Source organism: Ornithorhynchus anatinus, chromosome 3 (assembly GCF_004115215.2).
Source record: "Ornithorhynchus anatinus isolate Pmale09 chromosome 3, mOrnAna1.pri.v4, whole genome shotgun sequence".
Classification (NCBI taxonomy): domain Eukaryota; kingdom Metazoa; phylum Chordata; class Mammalia; order Monotremata; family Ornithorhynchidae; genus Ornithorhynchus; species Ornithorhynchus anatinus.
Window position 1 is genome coordinate 51,368,452 of NC_041730.1, and position 20,290 is coordinate 51,388,741.

The 20,290-nt window shown below is 41.7% G+C and overlaps 1 protein-coding gene across 3 annotated transcripts in view; it reads right to left on the minus strand.

Moving 5' to 3' along the window:
• Positions 1-487: 487 nt before the first annotated feature.
• Positions 488-20,290, minus strand: part of SLC14A1 (solute carrier family 14 member 1 (Kidd blood group)) — a 30,628-nt gene continuing 10,825 nt past the window's right edge. For all 3 annotated transcript variants that reach the window (XM_016228483.3, XM_007672687.4, XM_016228484.3), the window contains 5 exons: positions 19,189-19,381; positions 14,411-14,558; positions 13,841-13,975; positions 3,821-3,870; positions 488-2,714 (listed from right to left, as the gene is read on the minus strand). In XM_016228483.3, coding sequence (XP_016083969.1) covers positions 2,541-2,714; positions 3,821-3,870; positions 13,841-13,975; positions 14,411-14,558; positions 19,189-19,381 — 700 coding nt within the window. In that variant the 3' untranslated portion in view covers positions 488-2,540. The remainder of the gene's footprint in view (positions 2,715-3,820; positions 3,871-13,840; positions 13,976-14,410; positions 14,559-19,188; positions 19,382-20,290) is intronic.

A 20,290-nucleotide genomic window follows, 5' to 3' on the forward strand; every position in this document is an offset into this window, starting at 1 on the left:
TATCCTCCTACCCTGCTCTGGGTTTTTCCTTTTGTTCCCCATAAACATCCTCCACCCCCCCACACCATACACACACACACACACACACACACACACGCATCCACCCACCCACCTCTCTCCTACTACTGTATAGATGATTGGTGAGACTACAAAGACTCAAATGATCTAGCATCTTAAATATGGTCTATTGCCAATTTAGTAAGAACGTCTGATTTTGGCTCACTGGTGACTGAGAGACGTCAGAGGCTGGGATTTCTGATATCTTAACCTGGGGGACTCAGTTTTCTTTATGCGAAATATGGGCAAAGAATCACTCCACAGATCGAATGGCAAGTGCTTCATCTTAATTTAGAGAGCAAAATGCCATGGTTTTTTTTAAAAATTAAGAACACAAGGAAATTTTGCAAATTGTCTGGATTTTTCAAGCAACTCTCCTAGTATATCTTAATCTATGAAGGATTTTCTTTCAAATAAGAGTGATGCAATGTAACTGTGAATATAATTTACTGGTATAAATTTTACAAAGAAATTTTTCAAACAAAATTACAGGAAAAGATTTAAGTGCTGTTCAAGGAAATGGATAAAATATGTACATATTGTTAGAAAAATATTTTTATCATGAAAAGCCCCCCTCCAAAAATACATTTAAATTTTCATGTTATACAATACCTTAATTTTGCACATTAATAAATCCATCAAAAATACAATAACAGTGACCTTTCTTACAATTCAGAGATAGGGAATGCATCTTGAAGATGAATCTTGTATCATTTTAAATTTAAGGTTCTTTGCAATTTCAGGCCAGATTTGCAGTACTGATGAATCATGTTTGCTTTTCATTTTTCCCCAGAAGAAAAATCTACCAAGTTTCCCAATGTGGTAGATTTCAGTTCAAACACTGAAAAGATCCTTTTCCATTGGACTATATGCATACATGGAAATACATCCATAACAGATAATTTCAAATTATAAGCTCCCAATGGGTACATGTGCTTTCTTACTTTTGGATCTGTTGGTTTATTTTGTTGCTTCAGTTAGAAGTTGTATAAAGACTTCTCACTGAATTTGGCAAACAAGCAGTAAAGGAAAACACTCTCAATTCTGAAGTCTGATCTTTTAAAACTTCAAAAAGCTGCATAGAGATTAACAAGTGAGATGGAAGGGTCAATTTTTTTCTAGTTAGTCATGCTATAATAATAATCAGGTGAATAAATTTGCTAGTAACATTTAAGAAAATACTTGGTATAGAGTATGGTTCATATGCATCCTTTTGGTCCTTCAAAGGTCTTTGATTTCTGACAACTTTTTTCTTGGTTCAGTTTTATAAATCTAGCAAGATGCAGTTTTAAATTAAACCTTATGGTATAAATATATGATGAGTTCTAAAACTAATATCCTCAAGTATTCAGATATTAAAATCTTCTAACGACATTAAAGAAACACGTATTGCTCAAATGTATCTGAAAATTCATCCTAAAATGCCCAAAGATGCAGATGACTTGATTTTTTTTCTAGTGTGAAATAAACTGAGATAACTGTCAAGTAGTTTTTCCTAGGTACAAGTAGCTTTATGGGGAAAGGCCATTTTATCCAGAATTTTATTTCTTGCCTCAAACTTTTCTTTTAATTATAAAATGTTGTAAAGCACTGTATTATATTCATACCATTTACACAACCTAAACTCCCTGAAGTAGCCCACAAATCCCATTTTTGAAATCATTTAGAAATAATCTCCAACAAAATTGATATTTAGAGGTCAAAACTGTCTACCTGACGATTGTCTAACGAAATATCTTCTTGAAAAACAGTCACCCCCAACACGCTGCCCAATTAATAAATGATACAACAATGAAGACTATGACTTGAAATTTAGGTAGAAAACTGGAGAATTAGCCAACAGATCTGACAGATACATTTGGAATGTTGACAGAGTTAGATCATTTCATCATAAAGTGCATCTTTCATCGCTTTTCTTTTTTCTTGCCTGTTTTAGGTTAAACTTTAGCCTTCTGAGCTGATTTCATCAAAGCTGAGGATTTGCTTTGATGCTGTATTCAGTCTGGCTTGGCTGGGTGTTGAGCTTAATTTATAATACTGTCAAGTGTTTTCTGTGTTTGTCTTTAGCCCCAGTAAACCACCCTATCCAACACCAAAGGGAATCAATAACAGTAGTGCTAACTCTAATCTGGTTTCTTTCAGTATTTCCAGGTGTTCGTTTGGTATTACATACTGTCCCACTGGGTCAGAAGGGGCTACTAGTGAGTCCCCAATAATAGCCCTTTCTCTTTCAGTGCATACCATCTGGCTTCTCAGATGAACTTGGTAAAATATTGTCCAGCGCAAATTGTAGATTCTTCTCATGTAGCAGGACCAGCAATTGCTTGTGAGGTTCTTTAAAAAATGAACCCAAAAACCAATCCTAATAGTGTTGGTAATCAAAAGGCACTGAATGATGGAAAATATCAATTCACACCTTGACCTCCAGTGTATGTGCAGCTGGATTAGAAACCAGAAAGGACAGCTCTAGTTTGGCACTTGAATCATAAGGGGCTTTCCACCTGTCTCTTCTTTGATGACAAATAAAAAAGTCGATTGGCCTCTGGGTAAGTCACTTTGTTGAGGGGAAGCTTGTAGATGGCTGGGTTTTTAGTAGTCATCAGAAGAAACGCGAGTGTAGCCAAGCAGAAGGGCCACGTACAGGAAGGCAATCCAAACTGCAAAAGAAAGAAGTAGAATATATAATCCATATTAATCCAATTTAGAATGTTTACTCAAGTTTAAGGAAGTGACCTCCATTAAGTTTGTCCCCAAACCCAAAGCTCAGGGTTTGAAATGACCAGGTGTGGGTGGCAGTTTGAAACAGGCTGTTGGATCCAGGCTAGTGGGACCTTGAAGACAAAGTTCATAGTTTTCTCCTCTTTCCTTTCTTGCTCCCACTCCTCATCTCTTTCCTCTCCCCCTGGCCCCCACTCCCCTTTTCTGTTTCCTTTCTCCTCACAGTATACCTCTTTGACAAGCCCCTTGTGGTCAGGGAACATGTCTACCAACTCTTGAATTTTTACTCTCCTAAGAGCTTAGTACAGTGCTCTGCACACAGTAAGCGCTCAATAAATACCATTGTTTTAGGATGGGTGGGCTCCACTGAGAGCAGGGGGCTAGAGGCCACTGACCCTTTTGCTCAATAGTTAAAGCAGCCTGCTTAGGAAGGTGACATGTAAATTTGCACAAGTCTGAGTAGGTGAGACAGACAATTTGATAGCAATTTTCTAAATCTAAATGCCATTACTCTGCTTAATAGTCATCTATTGATTTCACCCTTCTGCTCTCCTCATTTGTCTTTCCCTCCCAAGTAGCCCTTAAATTACTTCCTACACTGCAAGGAAAGCAGTGTGGCCTAGTGGAAAAAGCATGGAGTTATAGGACCTGGGTTGCTCGACCATTTGTCTGCTGTATCACTTTGGGCAAGTCACTTAACTTCTCTGTGCCTCAGTTTCCTCAACTGAAAAATGGTTATTCAATACCTGTTCTCCTTCTGTCTTTAACTGTGAGCCCCAAGAAGGGCAGGGGGTGATTATACTGTATCTACCCCAGTGCTTGACATAGGGTAAGCACTTAAGTTCTGCAAAAGAAATGATTACTCATTATGACCAAAATCAAATGCAACTCTCCCAGAGGTGTAACAGATGTCAATGCCCTGGCTAGTCCAGCTGGGAAAAGGACTAGGGATATAGTCATACATTTTGCCTTAGAAATGGATGTTCAAAAGTTATTTTCATAGGTTATTCATTTTGATATTACAAAAAGAAAAATGCAAACCTACCACAGACATCATATGTGCCAGTGCTCCTCCTAGGTAGGCCGTAAATAGGGCTGCAAATAGAATGAAGAAGACATATATTACAAAATGAACTTTATCAAGGGTAGACAGATAATTTGGATTAAAGCTAAATTTCCACATTTCAATCCTACCCAATGCAGATTATTCTTTACAGGTTTGTGTGATTACACCTCTTCCTGAATAATGTCCCTTCTACATCTTGAAGAGAAAAGGGCCATTTCAATAAAACGAAATGTGTGATCGTTCACTGGGGAGTCTGGACAATAATAATAATAATGATGATGATGGTATTTGTTCAGCGCTTACTATGTGCCAAGCACCGTTCTAAGTGCTGGAGTAGATACAAGGTTATCAGGTTGTCCCACATGGGGCTCACAGTCTTAGTCCCCATTTTACAGATGAGGTAACTGAGGCCCAGAGAAGTTCAGTGACTTGCCTGAAGTCACACAGATGACGAGTGATTGGAGCCGGGATTAGAACCCACAACCTCTGACTCTCAAGCCTGTGCTCTTTCCACTAAGTCATGCTGCTTCTCATTATACACAACAATACCCAACCTAACACCAGTAATGCTTTTCTTGTTGTAATGGTACTGGAAGAAATTCAGCATGCTTACTACAATATTCTCACCAAAGTATACATTCACTAAGCTTTGCTCATCCAATGGAGGGAAAATAATGGAGATGGTTCTTAAGGAAACATCCCTTGATGTTAGAATCACTCTCTAGGAGGACAACCTTCACAAGCACCTTGTGAAGCAGCGTGGCATGGGCCTGGGGATCAGAGGAACTGGGTTCTAATCCCGGCTCTGCCACGTACCTGCTTGGCTAAGTCACTAACTTCTCTGTGCCTCAGTTCCTTCATCTGCAATTTGGGGATTCAATACTTGTTCTCTCTTCTACTTAATCTGTGATTCCCTTGGGACCTGATATCTTGTATCTACCTCAGGGCTTAGTACAGTCCTTGGTACATAGTAAATGCTTAACTGATACCACAATTGTGATTATTATTATTATTTTGTTGCAGTGTTTGAGGTGGAATTACTAGATTAGCTGGATCTAGAGAGGTCATGGATGGCATTCAAGATCCCAGGACACTTCTTTACCAACCAGAAGCAAGAGTTGTGCCTTATATCTATTATGTAGGTTATGAAATACAATTGTATCATAAGGACAAAGTTATTTGCTGAAAAAACACAGGGAAGCAGTGGGCCCTAGTGGAAAGAACACAGGTCTGGGAGTCAGAGGACCTGGGTTCTAATCCTGGCTCTGCCACGTGCTTGCTGTGTGACCTTAAGCAAGTTGCTTAACTTCTCTGGGTTTCAATTTCCTCATCTGTAAAATGGGCCTTCATTGCCGGTTCACCCTTCTTCTTACACTGTGAGTCTGGTGAACAACTGTGCCTGACCAGATTATCTTGCCTCTACTCCAGAGCTTAGTACAGTTCTTGGTGCATAGTAAGCACTTAACAAATACCATTACTATTATTACTAGAACCCAAATTATAAGCTTGCATTCAGGGCCCTCTGTCATCTTGTACTCTCCCAAGTGCTTAGTACAATGTTCTGCAAACACCATTGAATGCTCTGGATGGGTTGATGTCACCTCAGTACTGGATAGGGGTCAGACCAGCTGAGAACCATACCGTCCTGTATAAAGCTGAATGAATGGCAATTATAGAATGATCAGTGATTTGACCAAGGAATAGTGTGAATTCTGCTTGAACTCCAAACACTATAAATGGAAAGAAAGGCAACTGAGCATTTTCCAAGACAGCCTAATTTATCAACTCATCAGATATCAGGCCACCCTTATCCATCCCAAGTTCATCCTTGCCTGATTTACCTCAGCCCTTTCCTCCTCCCATAAATGTTACTGGTGAGGGTAATGGCATGGGAGTCAATAACATTGCTTCTCCATCCTTATGGACTCCCATGCCGTTACCATCACCAGTTGTTTCAGATGTTTAACTCCATCCTCAAACCCCGCCTTCTCCCGCCACCTCCCGTCTCTTGCCCCTAATGACTTGGCCACACACTTTGTTGAGGAGATCTCTGGCCCCCTTTCAAAATCCACTTTCTCCACCTGCGCCTCTGAACCCATCCCTCAACACCTTAACATCTTCATTTGATCACTCTCCAATAGCTTCTTCTCCACTGTTTTCAAACGTGCTCATGCCTCCCCATCCTAAAAAAAGCCCTCTCTAGACCCCACAAATCCCTCCAGTTATCAACCCATCTCCCTCCTACCATTTCTCTCCGAGCTCCTTGAGCAAGTTGTCCATACCCACTGCCTTCACTTCCTCTCCTCCAATTCTTTCTTGATCTAGTCCAATCTGGGTTCCATCATTTTGCTTCACCAAAACTGCCCTCTGGAAGGTCACCAATGATCTCCTTCTGACCAAATCCAATGTCTTCTACTCCATCCTAATCTTCCTCAACTTCTCAGCTGCCTTTAACACTGAGGACCACTACCTTCTCCTGGAAACATTACCCAACCTTGACTTCAGTGCCACTGTCCTATCACTCTGGTTGCTCCATTTCGGTCTCTTTTGTAGGCTCCTCTGTCTCCCACCCCCTAATTGTGGGTATCCCTCAAGGCTCAGTCTTGTGCCCCTTCTATTCTCCATCTTCACCCACTCCACTGGAGAATTCATTTGCTCCCATGGCTACAACTACCATCTCTATGCGGATGCTTCCCAAATCTACATCCTTCTCTACAGTTTCAAATTTCCTCCTGACTCAGGATATATCTATTTGGATGGCCCACTGACACCTCAAACTTAACATATCCAAAACAGAACTCTTTATCTTCCCCCTCAAACCCTCTCCTCTTCTTTCCCATCAATGTAGACAGCACCACCATCCTCCCTGTCTCACAAGTCTATAACTTTCACATTATCCTTGACACCTCTCTCTCTCATTCAACCCACATATTCCACATGTCAACCCACATCGCCAAATCTGGTCAGTTCTACTCTCATAACATCCTAAAAATCAATCCATTCCTCTCCATCTAAAGTGTGCCATGTTGACCCAAGCACTTATCCTATCCTGCCTTAGCTATTGTATCAGCCACCTTGCTGACCTCACTGCCTCCTGTCTCATTCCTTTCTATTACATATTCCACTCTGCTGAGTCATTTTTCTAAAAAACAATGTTCAGTCCATGTTTCTTCTTGCTGATGGTTGCCCATCTGGCTCTATATCAAACAGAAACTCTTTGGCTTACCATTGGCTTTTAAGTGCTGTCACCTTGCCCTGTTCTATTTTACCTCAGTGACTTCCTGCAATCCAGCACATTCACTAAGATCCTCTAACATCAATCTACTCACCTCAGTTTTGTATATCTTGTCAATCACCCCTCACCCACACCCTGCCTCAGGCCTGGAACTCCCTCCCCTTTCATATCTGAGAGACCACCACTCTCTCCACTTCAAAGCCTTATTAAAATCCCATCTCCTCCAAGATGGTTTCCCCAACTAAGCCCTCATTTCCTCTTATCCCTCTCCTTTCTGCATCACCCTCAGACTTGGATTCAGACACTTTATTCACCCCACCCTCAGATCCACAGCACTTATCTGTGATTTATTTTAATGTCTGTTTCCCTGTCTAGATTGTTATCTGCTTGTGGGCAGGGAACATGTCTACCAACTCTGTTATACTGTAGTCTTCCAAGCACTCAGTACAGTGCTCTGTCCACAGTTGTGCTCAATAAGTACTACTGATTCATTTATCATCATTCCTGTGATGAGTATTTTGAATCTTTAGCTAAGACTTTTTTTGTCCCTGAACCTATTTTTGGTAGACAGAAATAACATCATATTTATACTTTAATATTACGATCAAGATCAACAGTGGAATCTGAGTGCTTATTATATACAAGTATAATACAATAAAGTTGGTAGACTCATTCCCTGCTCATAATGAGCTGAAGCCCCAAATCAATCAATCATACTTATTGAGCGCTTACTATGTGCCTGCACTGCACATAGTGCACTGCACTAAGCACTTGGGAGAGTACAGTACAAGAAAATTAGCAGATAGGTTCCCTGCTCATAATGAACTTACAGTTTAGAGGGGGAGACAGACAGACATTACTCTGAATAAAGTACCCTGGTATAATCAAGAGAGTTCTATATTTATGGTTTGCTCTGGGCATTTGTATAAGACTATAAAATTGTTCCAAAATTAGGATTGGACACTGACTCCTGCTCATTTTAAATATTGGCATTCTAGTCTTGGGCTGGGGCAGGCTCAGTTTAGGCTTTGGCATTCTGAGACTTGGCAATTGGATGTTCCAGAGTTTTGGAAACTTAAACCTCATGGGTTTCTCTCCAGTTACCCCTACTAATCTACCATTCTTGGAGTCACCAGAAAGAGAGGGGAAAAGGAGGAAGGTGCACAAACTAGGATTTGGATCCTATCTACTGGTTTTTTTCAATCAAATGATATGGGCATCCTATTTAGTCTCTACAAGGCTTTGGTACACTGAAGCTGCATGAAGAATTTATATGCATATATCCATTATGGGAAAATTACAATTCAGTTATCACTGTCCCTACTTTTAATGTGCTTGACTTTCCTCCCCAATGAATGACTCAGATTCTCATACTGAAGGATAGTACTCCAAAGAGAATCATTGATTTATACCAACTGAAGACCTTATTTGTTCTGGCATGAGTATCACTGATTTTATTCACAGCATACTTCGCTTCTTTGGAAATTAAACTTTGCAGTCTCTTTAGGTGGCAGATAGTGAACCATTCTACATAACGTATTATCTCGAGAATTTTTTTTGATAAAATGTTCATGAACAATCGCCAAATCAAGATTTGCAAAGACTAGAAGTAGAGTGAAACAATGGTTTTGTCTCTGGTTTCACTCCAAGTTTGTGGTAGCTTGCCTTGTAACAATTTGCTTTTCTGTGAATATCTGCTATCATAGGTCTCGGCCTGGTACATTCACAGCCAAGAATCAAATAATCTTTCATTTGTATGAGCTGGATTAATATGGGGATTCTTAAAGAATTTTCACAAGGCAAATCTTTAAAAAAATCTGATGAAAAACTGATGTTAATTTTCAAAGAATATTTGTGAATATTGTTTACTCTAAGGTCATGCCTGCCCAGGCAAAATAAATTGGAAATCTGTCAAATTATCCAATTAATTTGTTCCTTGTCCGCATGTAATCAGAATAATACAGGCTCCACAGATGCTATTTTGGGGCCTTTTTGGTCCGTTGATGATGACGATGGTGTTTGTTAAGCATTTAGTATATGCTAGGCACTGTACTAAGCGCTAGGGTGGATACAAGGTGGATATGGGTTGGACATAATCCCTGTCTCACGTGGGGCTCAAAGTCTCAATCCCCATTTTACAGATGAGGTAACTGAGGCCCAGAGAAGTGATGTGCCCAAGGTCACACAGACAAGAGGCGGAGCCAGGATTAGAACCCGTGACCTTCTGAATCCCAGGCCCGGGCTCTATCCACTACAGCTGATTTGGTTACTGCCAGAGTAGAAATGGTTAACCACATAAATACAAAATCTCCAATTCAATTAGAGCTTTGTAGACACCCAGGTCTTGAATGCTAGAATTTATACTCCTAAATGGACAAGATGGGCAAAATGAAATTTTATTTTTTCACCTCCAGCACCCTTTTCCCCTCTGGTGGTAAGGATCAATATTGATTCCCCCTTGCACTGTAATTCTACAGGCAAAGCCCAGTGGGAGAGTTAGGGCAGTTACTACACACTGCGCAGTTTTGCTCCCCAGATCCCTACTGTTTGAGGAAGAAATATTCTGAGGAAGGATTGGGTGGGGCTCACTGTTCACCTGAACTTCCTGGTTGATGAAATTGATTGGAAATGGTCAGTGCTCCTCTTTGCTTTGTCTGTGGAGTTGTAGCATGAGAACTGGATCCAAACCTTCCCTTACCCAATCTGATCCTAACCAAGGAACAAAGACACTATAATGCCAGGGTTGAGAATTACCTGGATGGAGGAGCCATGCCATATTTCCTTGAATTAAAAAAGGCTTTTCCAGTGGCTAAACCACAACTGGGAAAACACCTCCCTTCTCTTCCCTAAAAACAGTGACCATTTTGGGACTTGTTAGTCTGGCCTTCGCTTAGCTGTGCCTTTCATCTAAAAATCAGGGGCAAGGGTCACGTCAATAAAATAACATTGGAATTATCTGGAAAACTCAGCCAATAAAAGGAGAGGCAGTGCATGTTTACAGTTTGTCCTGATAGAATAATAAAGTCTAAATAATAAAGTGAGTGTCAACTGGAAGTTGACATGAATCAGATTGCATGCTCTGCCCTTTAAACTTCCCCAGAAATTGTCAGGTTGGCAATAAGTGGAGTCTGAAACTAGACTTCTTTCCTATTTATTTTTTTGCTTGAAAGAGTAAATGTGCCTCTCTGGCATAGAACATGAGCATCCAACTTAATTCACATTTGTGAATCACTTGCCACATCTGAAGCTAAGTCCTTCTTTCTAGTCTGGCAAACATAGCCACCTCCTACATACAAGCCTTAGCTTCTCTTTCCCACCTTTGAGAATGAGCTCTACTTGACTCCTCCCCGCAAGAATAGCTATCCCTTTCCCCTCTGCCAAACACACAAAAACCCAGCTCTTCCAAAAGGTTTTCCTGATTTAAAGCCAGACTGGTAACATTGGAATGCCACTTCAATTCTCTGGTTTAGCCTGCCATTCTTGTGCATATATACTGGTGAATTTGAGCTTGGCCATCTTGTCTAATGCATTAGACAATCTAATCAATGCATTAGACCATTTGCATCTTGAAAGTGGGCCTTATGTAGACTCAGAGCTGTTGTAAAGATGTCAGTCAGTTCTCTAGACTGTAAACTCATTGGGGACAGGGAATGGATGTACCAACTCTGTTGTGGACAGCGAATGTGTCTGTTATACTGTTATACTGTATTCTCCCAAGTACTCAGTACAGTGCTCAGCACACAGTAAGCGTTCAATAAATATGATTGATTCACCAAGACTAGGCCTAGAGCTGAGAGTTCATGCCCTGGGGTCAAAGTGGTAGTGGCCATAATAACAATAATAATGTCATTTGTTAAGTGCTTACTATGTGCCAGGCACTGTACTAAGTGCGGTGGTACATACAAGCAAATCTGAGTCCCATATGGGGCTCTCAGAGTCTCCATTCCCATTTTACAGGTGAGGGAACTGAGGCACGGAGAAGTAAAGTCACTTTCCCAAGCTCACGCAGCAGACAGGTGGCAGAGCCGGGATTAGATCCCTTAACCTTCTGACTCCAAGGCCTGTGCTCTATCCGCTATGCCAAGCTGCTTCTGCAGTGGGGAACTGGGTGGCCACACACAGCTCGTCTATGCCAGCCCAGAAGGCACCCATGAAAATCACAAATGCTGTGTGAAGCATGCATTACAACTGAGATAATAATCATGGTATTTGTGAAGTGCTTACTGTGCACTGAGCACTGTTCATGTTGCACTTATATGCTGAAGACGTGTGCTCTGACAGCATTTCCCTGGGGGATCCTTGAACCCCCAGCTCTGCTTCAGAGCCTGTCTCTTCCTCCCAGGGCTGCGGAAAATCTGGTTTAGCGTCAGAGATGCAGGAGCCAGGGCAGAGGGAGTCTCAGCACCGAAATAAAATCCCGGAAACAACAGAGCCTATTGGAACTAGACAGGGGACCAACCAGCTAAAAACCTGACTGTTTGGCATAATACAGGACAGCTGGCTACTCTAATGGGGATATGTAGGTAGTGGCAGCTGCCAATAAATATTTGCGATGCCACATAGCTGCCTCAAGCTTTCCTGGGAATTGCAGTTCTAATGCCCCATTTGGACTATTCATTCAGTCATATTTCATTCAACCGTATTTACTGAGCGCTTACTGACTACAGAGCACTGTACTCTATTACTACTTAGACTACTTTGATTACAGCTCTGCCACTTGTCAGCTGTGGGACTGTGGGCAAGTCACTTCACTTCTCTGTGGCTCAGTTCCCTCATGTGTAAAATTGGGATTAACTGTGAGCCTCAAGTGGGACAACTTGATTACCCTGTATCTACCCCTGCACTTAGAACAGTGCTCTGCACATAGTAAGCACTTAAATACCAACATTATTATTATTATTATTACTTTCCAAGGACATCTGGAGCCAGAAATGCCGAGGGCACAGTGTCACACATCATCACATCACAACGTCTTTGGGGACCATGCAGAATCCCAGTTTAGGATCTAATATTGGGGGTGCTCCAATATTAATTGATGGCTATCCACATGCACATATCTATAATTCTATTTATTTATAATATTGCCTGTTTACCTGTTTTGAAGTGTATATACCTATAATTCTATTTATATTGATGTCTGCTCGTCTATGTAAGTCTTCTACGCTGTAAATCCGGTGTGGGTAGGGATCGTCTCTCTTTATTGCTGAATTTATTTTCAAGCTGTTAGTACAGTGCTCTGCACACAGTAAGTGTTCAATAAATATGACTGAATGAATGAATCATGAGTTAGTGCCAAAACCAGGAACAGAACTAAGAATAGCACTGACACTGTTTTGGCTTGACTCAGTGGTGCCAGGAATGATTTAGTAAGGGATAGTTAGTCCTAATTCAAGGGTTACCCCTGATTCTCAGTGTGACCATAGGGAAAATACAGTCTTCAGCTTTCTAAACAGATGTGGGAAGGCAGTAAATACCTGCCAGAATTAAATGACAGATTAAGGTTGGAGAGAGAAGTCACATTCCATAAAAGGGCAAAGAAATAGCAGAGTAAATGTGAATAATACCCTCCAGAGATTCTGAGCCATTTCTCCAAGGGCCTATATACCCTTATGAAGACTGTGATGTATACTAGGTATACAGGAAAACCTAGATTGGTTACACCATTCTCTCAAAAATCCCCATTTTTCAGATGAAATAGCTGAAGCACAGAATTTGTGACTTACCCAGGGTCACACAGTAAATAAGTGGTAGAGCTGGAATTAAAATCAGGTCCTTCTCACTCCCAGACCCATGATCTATTGACTAGACCACACAGCTTGTCTGGATCATAGACAAAAGGAGCTGATTGGGTGAGTTAGCTTCTCCATGGGTGAAGGTACTTTGGGGGCATATTGAAGCTATCTGCCTTCTTGGGTTCTGGCTAGTGTGCAGCAGCAGTAATTTACAAAATAGTAAAATAGCTGTAGATGTAGCTTGGGTAAAGGTCACAACTTGTCCAAGAGGCTTTCCTTGACTAAGCCCTTTTCCCCCGGCTTCTTCTCCTTTTTGTGTCATCTATGTGCTTGGGTCAGAGCCTTTTGGACATTTGGTGTTCACCCCACCCTCAGCTCCACAGGAATAATTATTTACATAGCCAGAACATTTATTTATATTGATGTCTGTCTCCCCCTCTAGACTGTAAGCTCGTTGTGGGTGGGGAACGTGTCTACCTACTCTGGACTGTACTCTCCCAAGCACTTAATACAGTGCTCTGCACACAGGAAGTGCTCAACAAAAGTACCATTGATTGATTAATAGCTTATACCTAGAAAGCAGCTTATTCACCCAATACCTGGCTTACTATTAATTCAAAATTCTGCGAGGGTTTTGGTGATTAAATTGAGAGGGAGAATGACAGGAATCAGAGCAAATTGCGCCTGTTTTTTTGTCCATGATGGACAAGCATAGGCTTGAGAAGCAGCGTGGCTCAGTGGAAAGAGCACGGGCTTTGGAGTCAGGGCTCATGAGTTCGAATCCCAGCTCTGCCACTTGTCAGCTGTGTGACTGTGGGCAAGTCACTTAACTTCTCTGTGCCTCAGTTCCCTCATCTGTAAAATGGGGATTAAGACTGTGAGCCCCACGTGGGACAACCTGATTCCCCTATGTCTACCCCAGCGCTTAGAACAGTGCTCGGCACATAGTAAGCCCTTAACAAATACCAACATTATTATTGTTTTTTGATTCCAAAGTAATCCGCACCGATCGGTAAATCAAAGGATACATACCACCAAATAGGGACAGAAGGTGGGTCTGCCAGGTGAGGGCATAGAACATTCCTCCGATGGCAATGCAAGCCAGAGAGCTGTTGAAACCCCACAGGCCAAAGTAGATGAGTCTGAATGGAACCGAAAGACTCAGTCCTATTAAGCAGAAAAGACCAGAAGGGTGAGCCGTTTTGAAACAAAGTTAGAACCTGGGTGTTTTGAGACACATGGCCTCCCCCGCCACACGCACACACACGCTCCCTTCTGCATCACCCTGACTCAATCCCTTTATTCATTCTCCCTCCCTGCCTACAACACTTGTGTAAATATCTGTAATTTATTTCTATTATTGTCTGTCTCCCCCTCAAGACTGTAAGCTTGGTGTGGGGAGAGAATGTCTGTTTATTGTTGTATTGTACTCTCTCCAGCACTTAGTACAGTGCTCTGCACACCATAAATGCTCATTAAATATAGTTGACTGACTCACACACACACACAGACACACACACACACACACACACGTTTTTGACTGGGCCGTACTCTTTATGGATGTTCCTAAACAATGAAGTCGTGAATGAAAATCAAACGTACCTGCCAGTATGCCGAGTGCCGAACCAATTGCAGCGTGCAAGCAAACAAGTGGAGAAGAGAAAAGCATAGCTGCCAGAAAAATCCCTCCTGACCAAGGATTGTCACATCCATAGATTTGACCCACTCCAACAGGGATGGATTTTAGGAGCTGCAAAATTAATAAACAACACAATCTATCATTCTGCCCAAATGTTGATTAAAGGCTTGATATTTACAATAGGGCATTTAGAAATCTGAACTGAGAAGTAGTGCAGCCTAGGACTCAGAACCACCTGGGTTTAAATCCTGGTTCCACCTGTCTGCTATACTACCTTGAGCAAGTCCCTTAATTTCTCTGCCTCACTTGCCTCATCTGTAAAATGGGGATTAAGACTGTGAGCCCCATGTGAGACAGGGACTGTGTCCAACCTAATTAGTTTGTATCTATCCTAGTGCTTGGTACTGTGCCTAGTACATAATAAGCACTTTTAATAGATGCCATTTTTTAAAAAAATTCCTCTAGTCTGGAAGCTTTTAGTACAGTGCTCTGCACACAATGAGCACTGAATAAATACGATTGAATGAATGAAGCTCCTTGTGGGCAGGAATTGTGTCCACTAACTTTATTGCCTTGCACTCTCCCAGGCATTTAACTCGGTGCTCTGCATAAAGTGTGTTCAGTATCATTGACTGCTGCACCAAAAATGAATCAGAAGAAAGAATTTTAAGTTTCCTTAAGTTTTTCTTTCCAGTAAGGTCTGTCTAACTTCTGTCTGGAATCTTTCAACCTAGCGGAGAAGCATGCCACACTACTCTTGATGCCACAGGAGGCAAACAAAGCTCAACTGCTAACTCCAGCTGTGTAACCTAATCATGTGTCCATCCAGCCGTACCAGCTGAGAAAATCTGACTGAGCTGATTAAAAAAACAGTTTAATCCTCTTGAAGAATCCCAGGGAGGTAAAGGAAAGCTGGTTTTGCACTATAGTGTTTGCTAATTCCTAAATAGAAAGAAGTATTTATAACACATTTTGTAAAGTTCCACCCTGAGGATGTGTTTGGAGGTGATGGGAATGTGTGTTTGATGTAGAATGTGTTAGAGAAGCAGTGTGGGTCAGTGAAAAGAGCCTGGGCTTGGGAGTCAGAGGTCATGGGTTTGAATCCCTGCTCTGCCACTTGTCAGCTGTGTGACTGTGGGCAAGTCACTTAACTTCTCTGTGCCTCAGTTACCTCATCTGTAAAATGGGGATGAAGACTGTGAGCCTCATGTGGGACAACCTGATTACCCTGTATCTACCCAAGCGCTTAGAACAGTGCTCTGCACATAGTAAGTGTTTAACAAATACCAACATTATTATTACTATTACTATGTAGCCCTGCTGAGGATGCAAAAGTAGCTTCAGTGAGAGTGAGCCTGGCTAGTGAGGATGTTTGTAGGCTGGTAGAGATTTTGAAATTATCTACAAGCCTGATTATTCATCTTTCCATACCTTTCCATTTGTTTCCAAACATAAAATAATAATAATAATAATTATGACATTTGTTAAGCCCTTACTATGTTCCAGGCACTCTACAAAGCACTGGAGTGAAAACAAGCAAATTGGGTTGGACACAGTCCCCATCCCACATGGGACTCACAGTCCCATTTTATAGCTGAGGTAACTGAAGCACAAAGAATTAAGTGACTTGCCCACAGTCACACAGCAGAAAAGTAGCAGAGCTGGGATTAGAACCCAGGTCCTTCTGACTCCCAGATTATGCTCTATTCACTAGACCATGCTGCTTCCCAAATAAACATCCCTAACTAAACCTCAATTCTGGCAGCATTGACATTTCACCAGATTATGCCAATCTACCTTTTCTTTTATTAAAAAAAATCCACTGAAATATTAGATGATTGCTTTCACCCCTTCACAAATCCAGTGCACTGACTGATTCCAGCTATATGATTTTTCTCTTCCTGTACAATCTGAACAAAATGTCATCTGACTTTCTAGAGCCCACCAAGAGTGAATTATGCCTTCCACGATAACACATACATCTTTAACCTTTATTGCTATCTGTAATGTATTTTAGCGCCCATTTCCCCTGCTAGATTATAAACTCCTTGAGGTCAAGAGTTGTCTACTTTATTATAGCCTCTGAAGTGAGAGACAGCATTTGATAGATCCCATTGATCAATTGGTTACCCTAGATTCAAAAAAATTGGAACCATCTCAGAGAGCCATGTTACTAAATGATCAACAGAAACTGCTCAACTCAAATTTCATAAAAGAAGTTACTGCCACTTGTTCTGGTCCCAGCAGTCCTCACTCTCATTTACAGACTTTTCATCTATCTGAGAACTGTCACCTTTCAATCTTTTATTCACTAGCCTACATCAGTACAGTTCCTCATCAGATACATTTTGCCCATCACTATTCACTCATTTTCTCCTTTGATTGTCCACAGTGGTCCAAGCATGTTTATCCAAACAAAAACCCACAAAAAACCTGGGCTCTGCTTTGCAAGAGCTTATAGTCTAAAGCCTTGGAGCAGAGGACCAAGTCATTTCAAATGAGGGCAGCAGATCTTGGAAGGGGTGAACTCTACTTGGTGCTGGGGGGTCAAGAAAGGGGCTAGAAAAGTAATCTGAAATGGGCTCTCTGGCAAGCAAATTTAAATCCTTAAGGAAATCCTGAAACAATCCGTCAGTTGTATTTGAGTGTTTACTGTGTGCAGAGCAGCATATCAAGCAGTTGAGAGAATACAACACGGCAGAGTAGATAGACCTGTTTGCTGCCCACAAGGAGTTTACAGTCTGGAGGAATTAAACTTCTTAAGACTTCTCCAGCCTGGGGACAGATTAGGACCACTGTCAATTAGGCCAGACCCCAATTCAGTCTGGTAGTCCGATCTGGAGCTGGCAGACCAGTTTCTGGGCAAAGGGTGGGGAGAGGGGGCTAAACTGTCCGGTTTGACTTCCCACATTGACTTCATCCTATTTATGTGGTCTTTGCTAATGGAGCTCTCCAAATAGTTTCACCCTTTTGTTCTCATCTGAACTTACACCAAAGATGAAATGTGATTTACTTCATTCAAAGCAAAGCCTCCAGTTGATAGATTACTCTCAATTAGGAGAGCAGTATGGCCTAGTGGAAATGGATAGAGCAAGGGCCTGGGAGTCAGAAGGAACTGAGTTTTAATAATCACTCTATCACTTGTCTGCTGTGTGACCTTGGACAAGTCACTTCACTCCTCTGCGCCTCAGTTATTTCATATGTAAAATGGGGATTAAGACTGTGAGCCCCATGTGGAACAGGGACTGTGAACAACATGATTACCTTGCATCTACCCCAGTGCTTAGAACAGTGCTTGACACTTAGTATGCACTTAACAAATACCATCATCATTATTACTATTCTTACTAATCTAAAGAAACTAAAATTTGATCAATCAAGTCGGACAGTCTCTGTCCCACAAAGGGCTCATAGTAAGAAAGAGGTCATAGGATTGAATCCCCATTTTACAGATGAGGTAACTGAGACACAGAAGTTGTGACTTGCCCAAGGTCACTCAGCAAGCAATTGGCAGAGCTGGGGCTAGAACCCAGGTCCTCTGATTCCTAGGCCTGTGCTTTTTCCCCTAGGCCATGTTGCCTCCCTACATAAGAACATGATTGCTGAAAAATTTCATTCCCAAAACCTATCCAAAGCGTGCCTGACCAGTGATAATAAAATGAGTTGGGGAATTTAGTGAGTATCACTGTCACATCTAGGAGTTTATACCAAAAATCGTGGTGTATGCGTGTGGTGTGTGTATCCAGAATAAAGTTCTTGATAAAAGGGTGAAAACATGTACTTCATAAGGATCAAATTCTCATTATGTCCATCCACAGAAGAGCCACTTATTACTAATTAGCATCCTTTGAAGCTATTAGTAACTTCAAAGGGTGCTACCTCGCCATAATGGCTCTATACAAGCTTTAAAAAAAGGGGATAGGAGTAAGCATAGAATACTGCTTTGATGCCTAGTGATGTACAGGAGAACAAAAGTTCTACTTGACCAATTGCTAGTGTCTCTATAAAATGGCAGGAAGTGGGCAATGCTCAGGCTGGTCTCAGGTTCAGCTATTTGTTCAGCTGGTTTGCCAGGATATTTTTATTTGTACCTCTTCCTATTCATTCAGTGGTATTTACTGAGCACTTACAGTGTGCAGAGCACCGTGCTAAGAGCTTGAGAAAGTACAACAAAGTTGGTAGGTGCAATCCCTGTCCACATGGGATCCCTGTCTCCTTCTCTGGACTGTAAGCCCATTGTGGGCAGAGAATGTGTCTGTTATACTCTACTCTCCCAAGCGTTTAGTACAGTGCTCTGCACACAGTAAGCGCTCAAGAAATACAATTGACTGATGGAAGTTGCAGTCCTCAGGGGGCAACAGATATTAAAATAGATTACAGATGGGGGAAATTTTTCCTCTGGCTTTGAACCCCCTGTGAACACTTTTTATCAGTCACCCCCCACTGAAGTGTAATAAAAAACTGCAAGGAACACGTGCCTTGTTGCTGTTAAACCTTTCCCTCTAGATCATTAAGCTCATTGTGGGCAGAGAATGCATCTATCAACTCTGTTATATTGTATTCTTCCAAGTGCCTAGTGCAGTGCTCTGCACAGAGTGAGCACTCAATAACTGCCACTGATTGATTGATTTCCCAAGTGCTGAATGCAGTGGCAAGCACTCAAGTAGGTTGTCAGTAAATACCATTGCTTGCATTTGGTACTTGGAGGGCAGCATTTTTGTAAGGAATAAAAGAGACTTACCTGGGGCACGTCAATTTCACTCCATGTAACATTGGGCACTGATGATACAGGCTTAAAGGAGGCAATAGGAAAAAAAGGATTGTATTGCCCAGTGGCAGCCAAATACAGGGTTATGGCCATGTTGAAAGGCAGGGTGAAGACGGGAAGATCCCATTTACTGAAGACTGAACCCAAAGCACTTGAAAAAATTGGACTGGAAAGAAAGAGAGATGATAAAAAAGATTGTGAATTATTCAACCCATTTAGATGCATTGAAACAGTCCCCTATTTTAGGAAATAGTCTTGGAAAATTCATGCTTGTCGTTTTGGTTTTTCCACGTGAAACAACTTCTCTTGTTCTGGCATGCTAGGTGAGGGTAAAGGAATGGACCCTTTTACAGTCAACTTAGAAATTCAAAAGCAAGCCACAAGAATTTTAGGTCAAGGAAACCCAGGCCATAAGGGATACACTAACAAACAATCTGGGATTTCAAAAGATAGTCACTGATTATTTTAAGGTGCAAGTCCAAATTCTTCCTACTTTCTGGAAATTTTCTTTTCAGTTTGCAATCAGTACACTCTTCCGATATAAGCAGGTGTCACTACTTAATGTTGTAAGATCAGCCCTGCAGATGGAAATGAATATGGCATGGAGACTTGGTTCTGTGAGGAAGATTATGGCATTAGTGAATTTTGAGGACATGAGACCAGAAAGGAAGGGGACAGGCTGAGACACAGAATAGCCTTTGGCCACTTGCCAAGCATGACCTCCTGCTTGCCTTGAGGATTGAATCCAGCTGGTCAGGGAACAAGGCTCTGCAGTTTCACTGCTTGCTCTGTCGGGGGCAGTAGTGCTTGGCAGGAGGGGGCTTCCAAGAGAAGCCTGCTGCGTGACCTTGGGCAAGTCACGTAACTTCTCTGTGCCTCAGTTATCTCATCTGCAAAATGGGTATTAATACCTACTCCCTCCTACTTAGACTGTGAGTCCATGTGGGAGAGGGACTGTGTCTGACCTGATTAGGGACTGTGATGACCTGATTGTCACCCCAGGGCTTGGAATGGGGTGACACAGAGTAAGCATTTAACAACACCAACAAAAAAAGCCTCAACTGCCACCATAGCT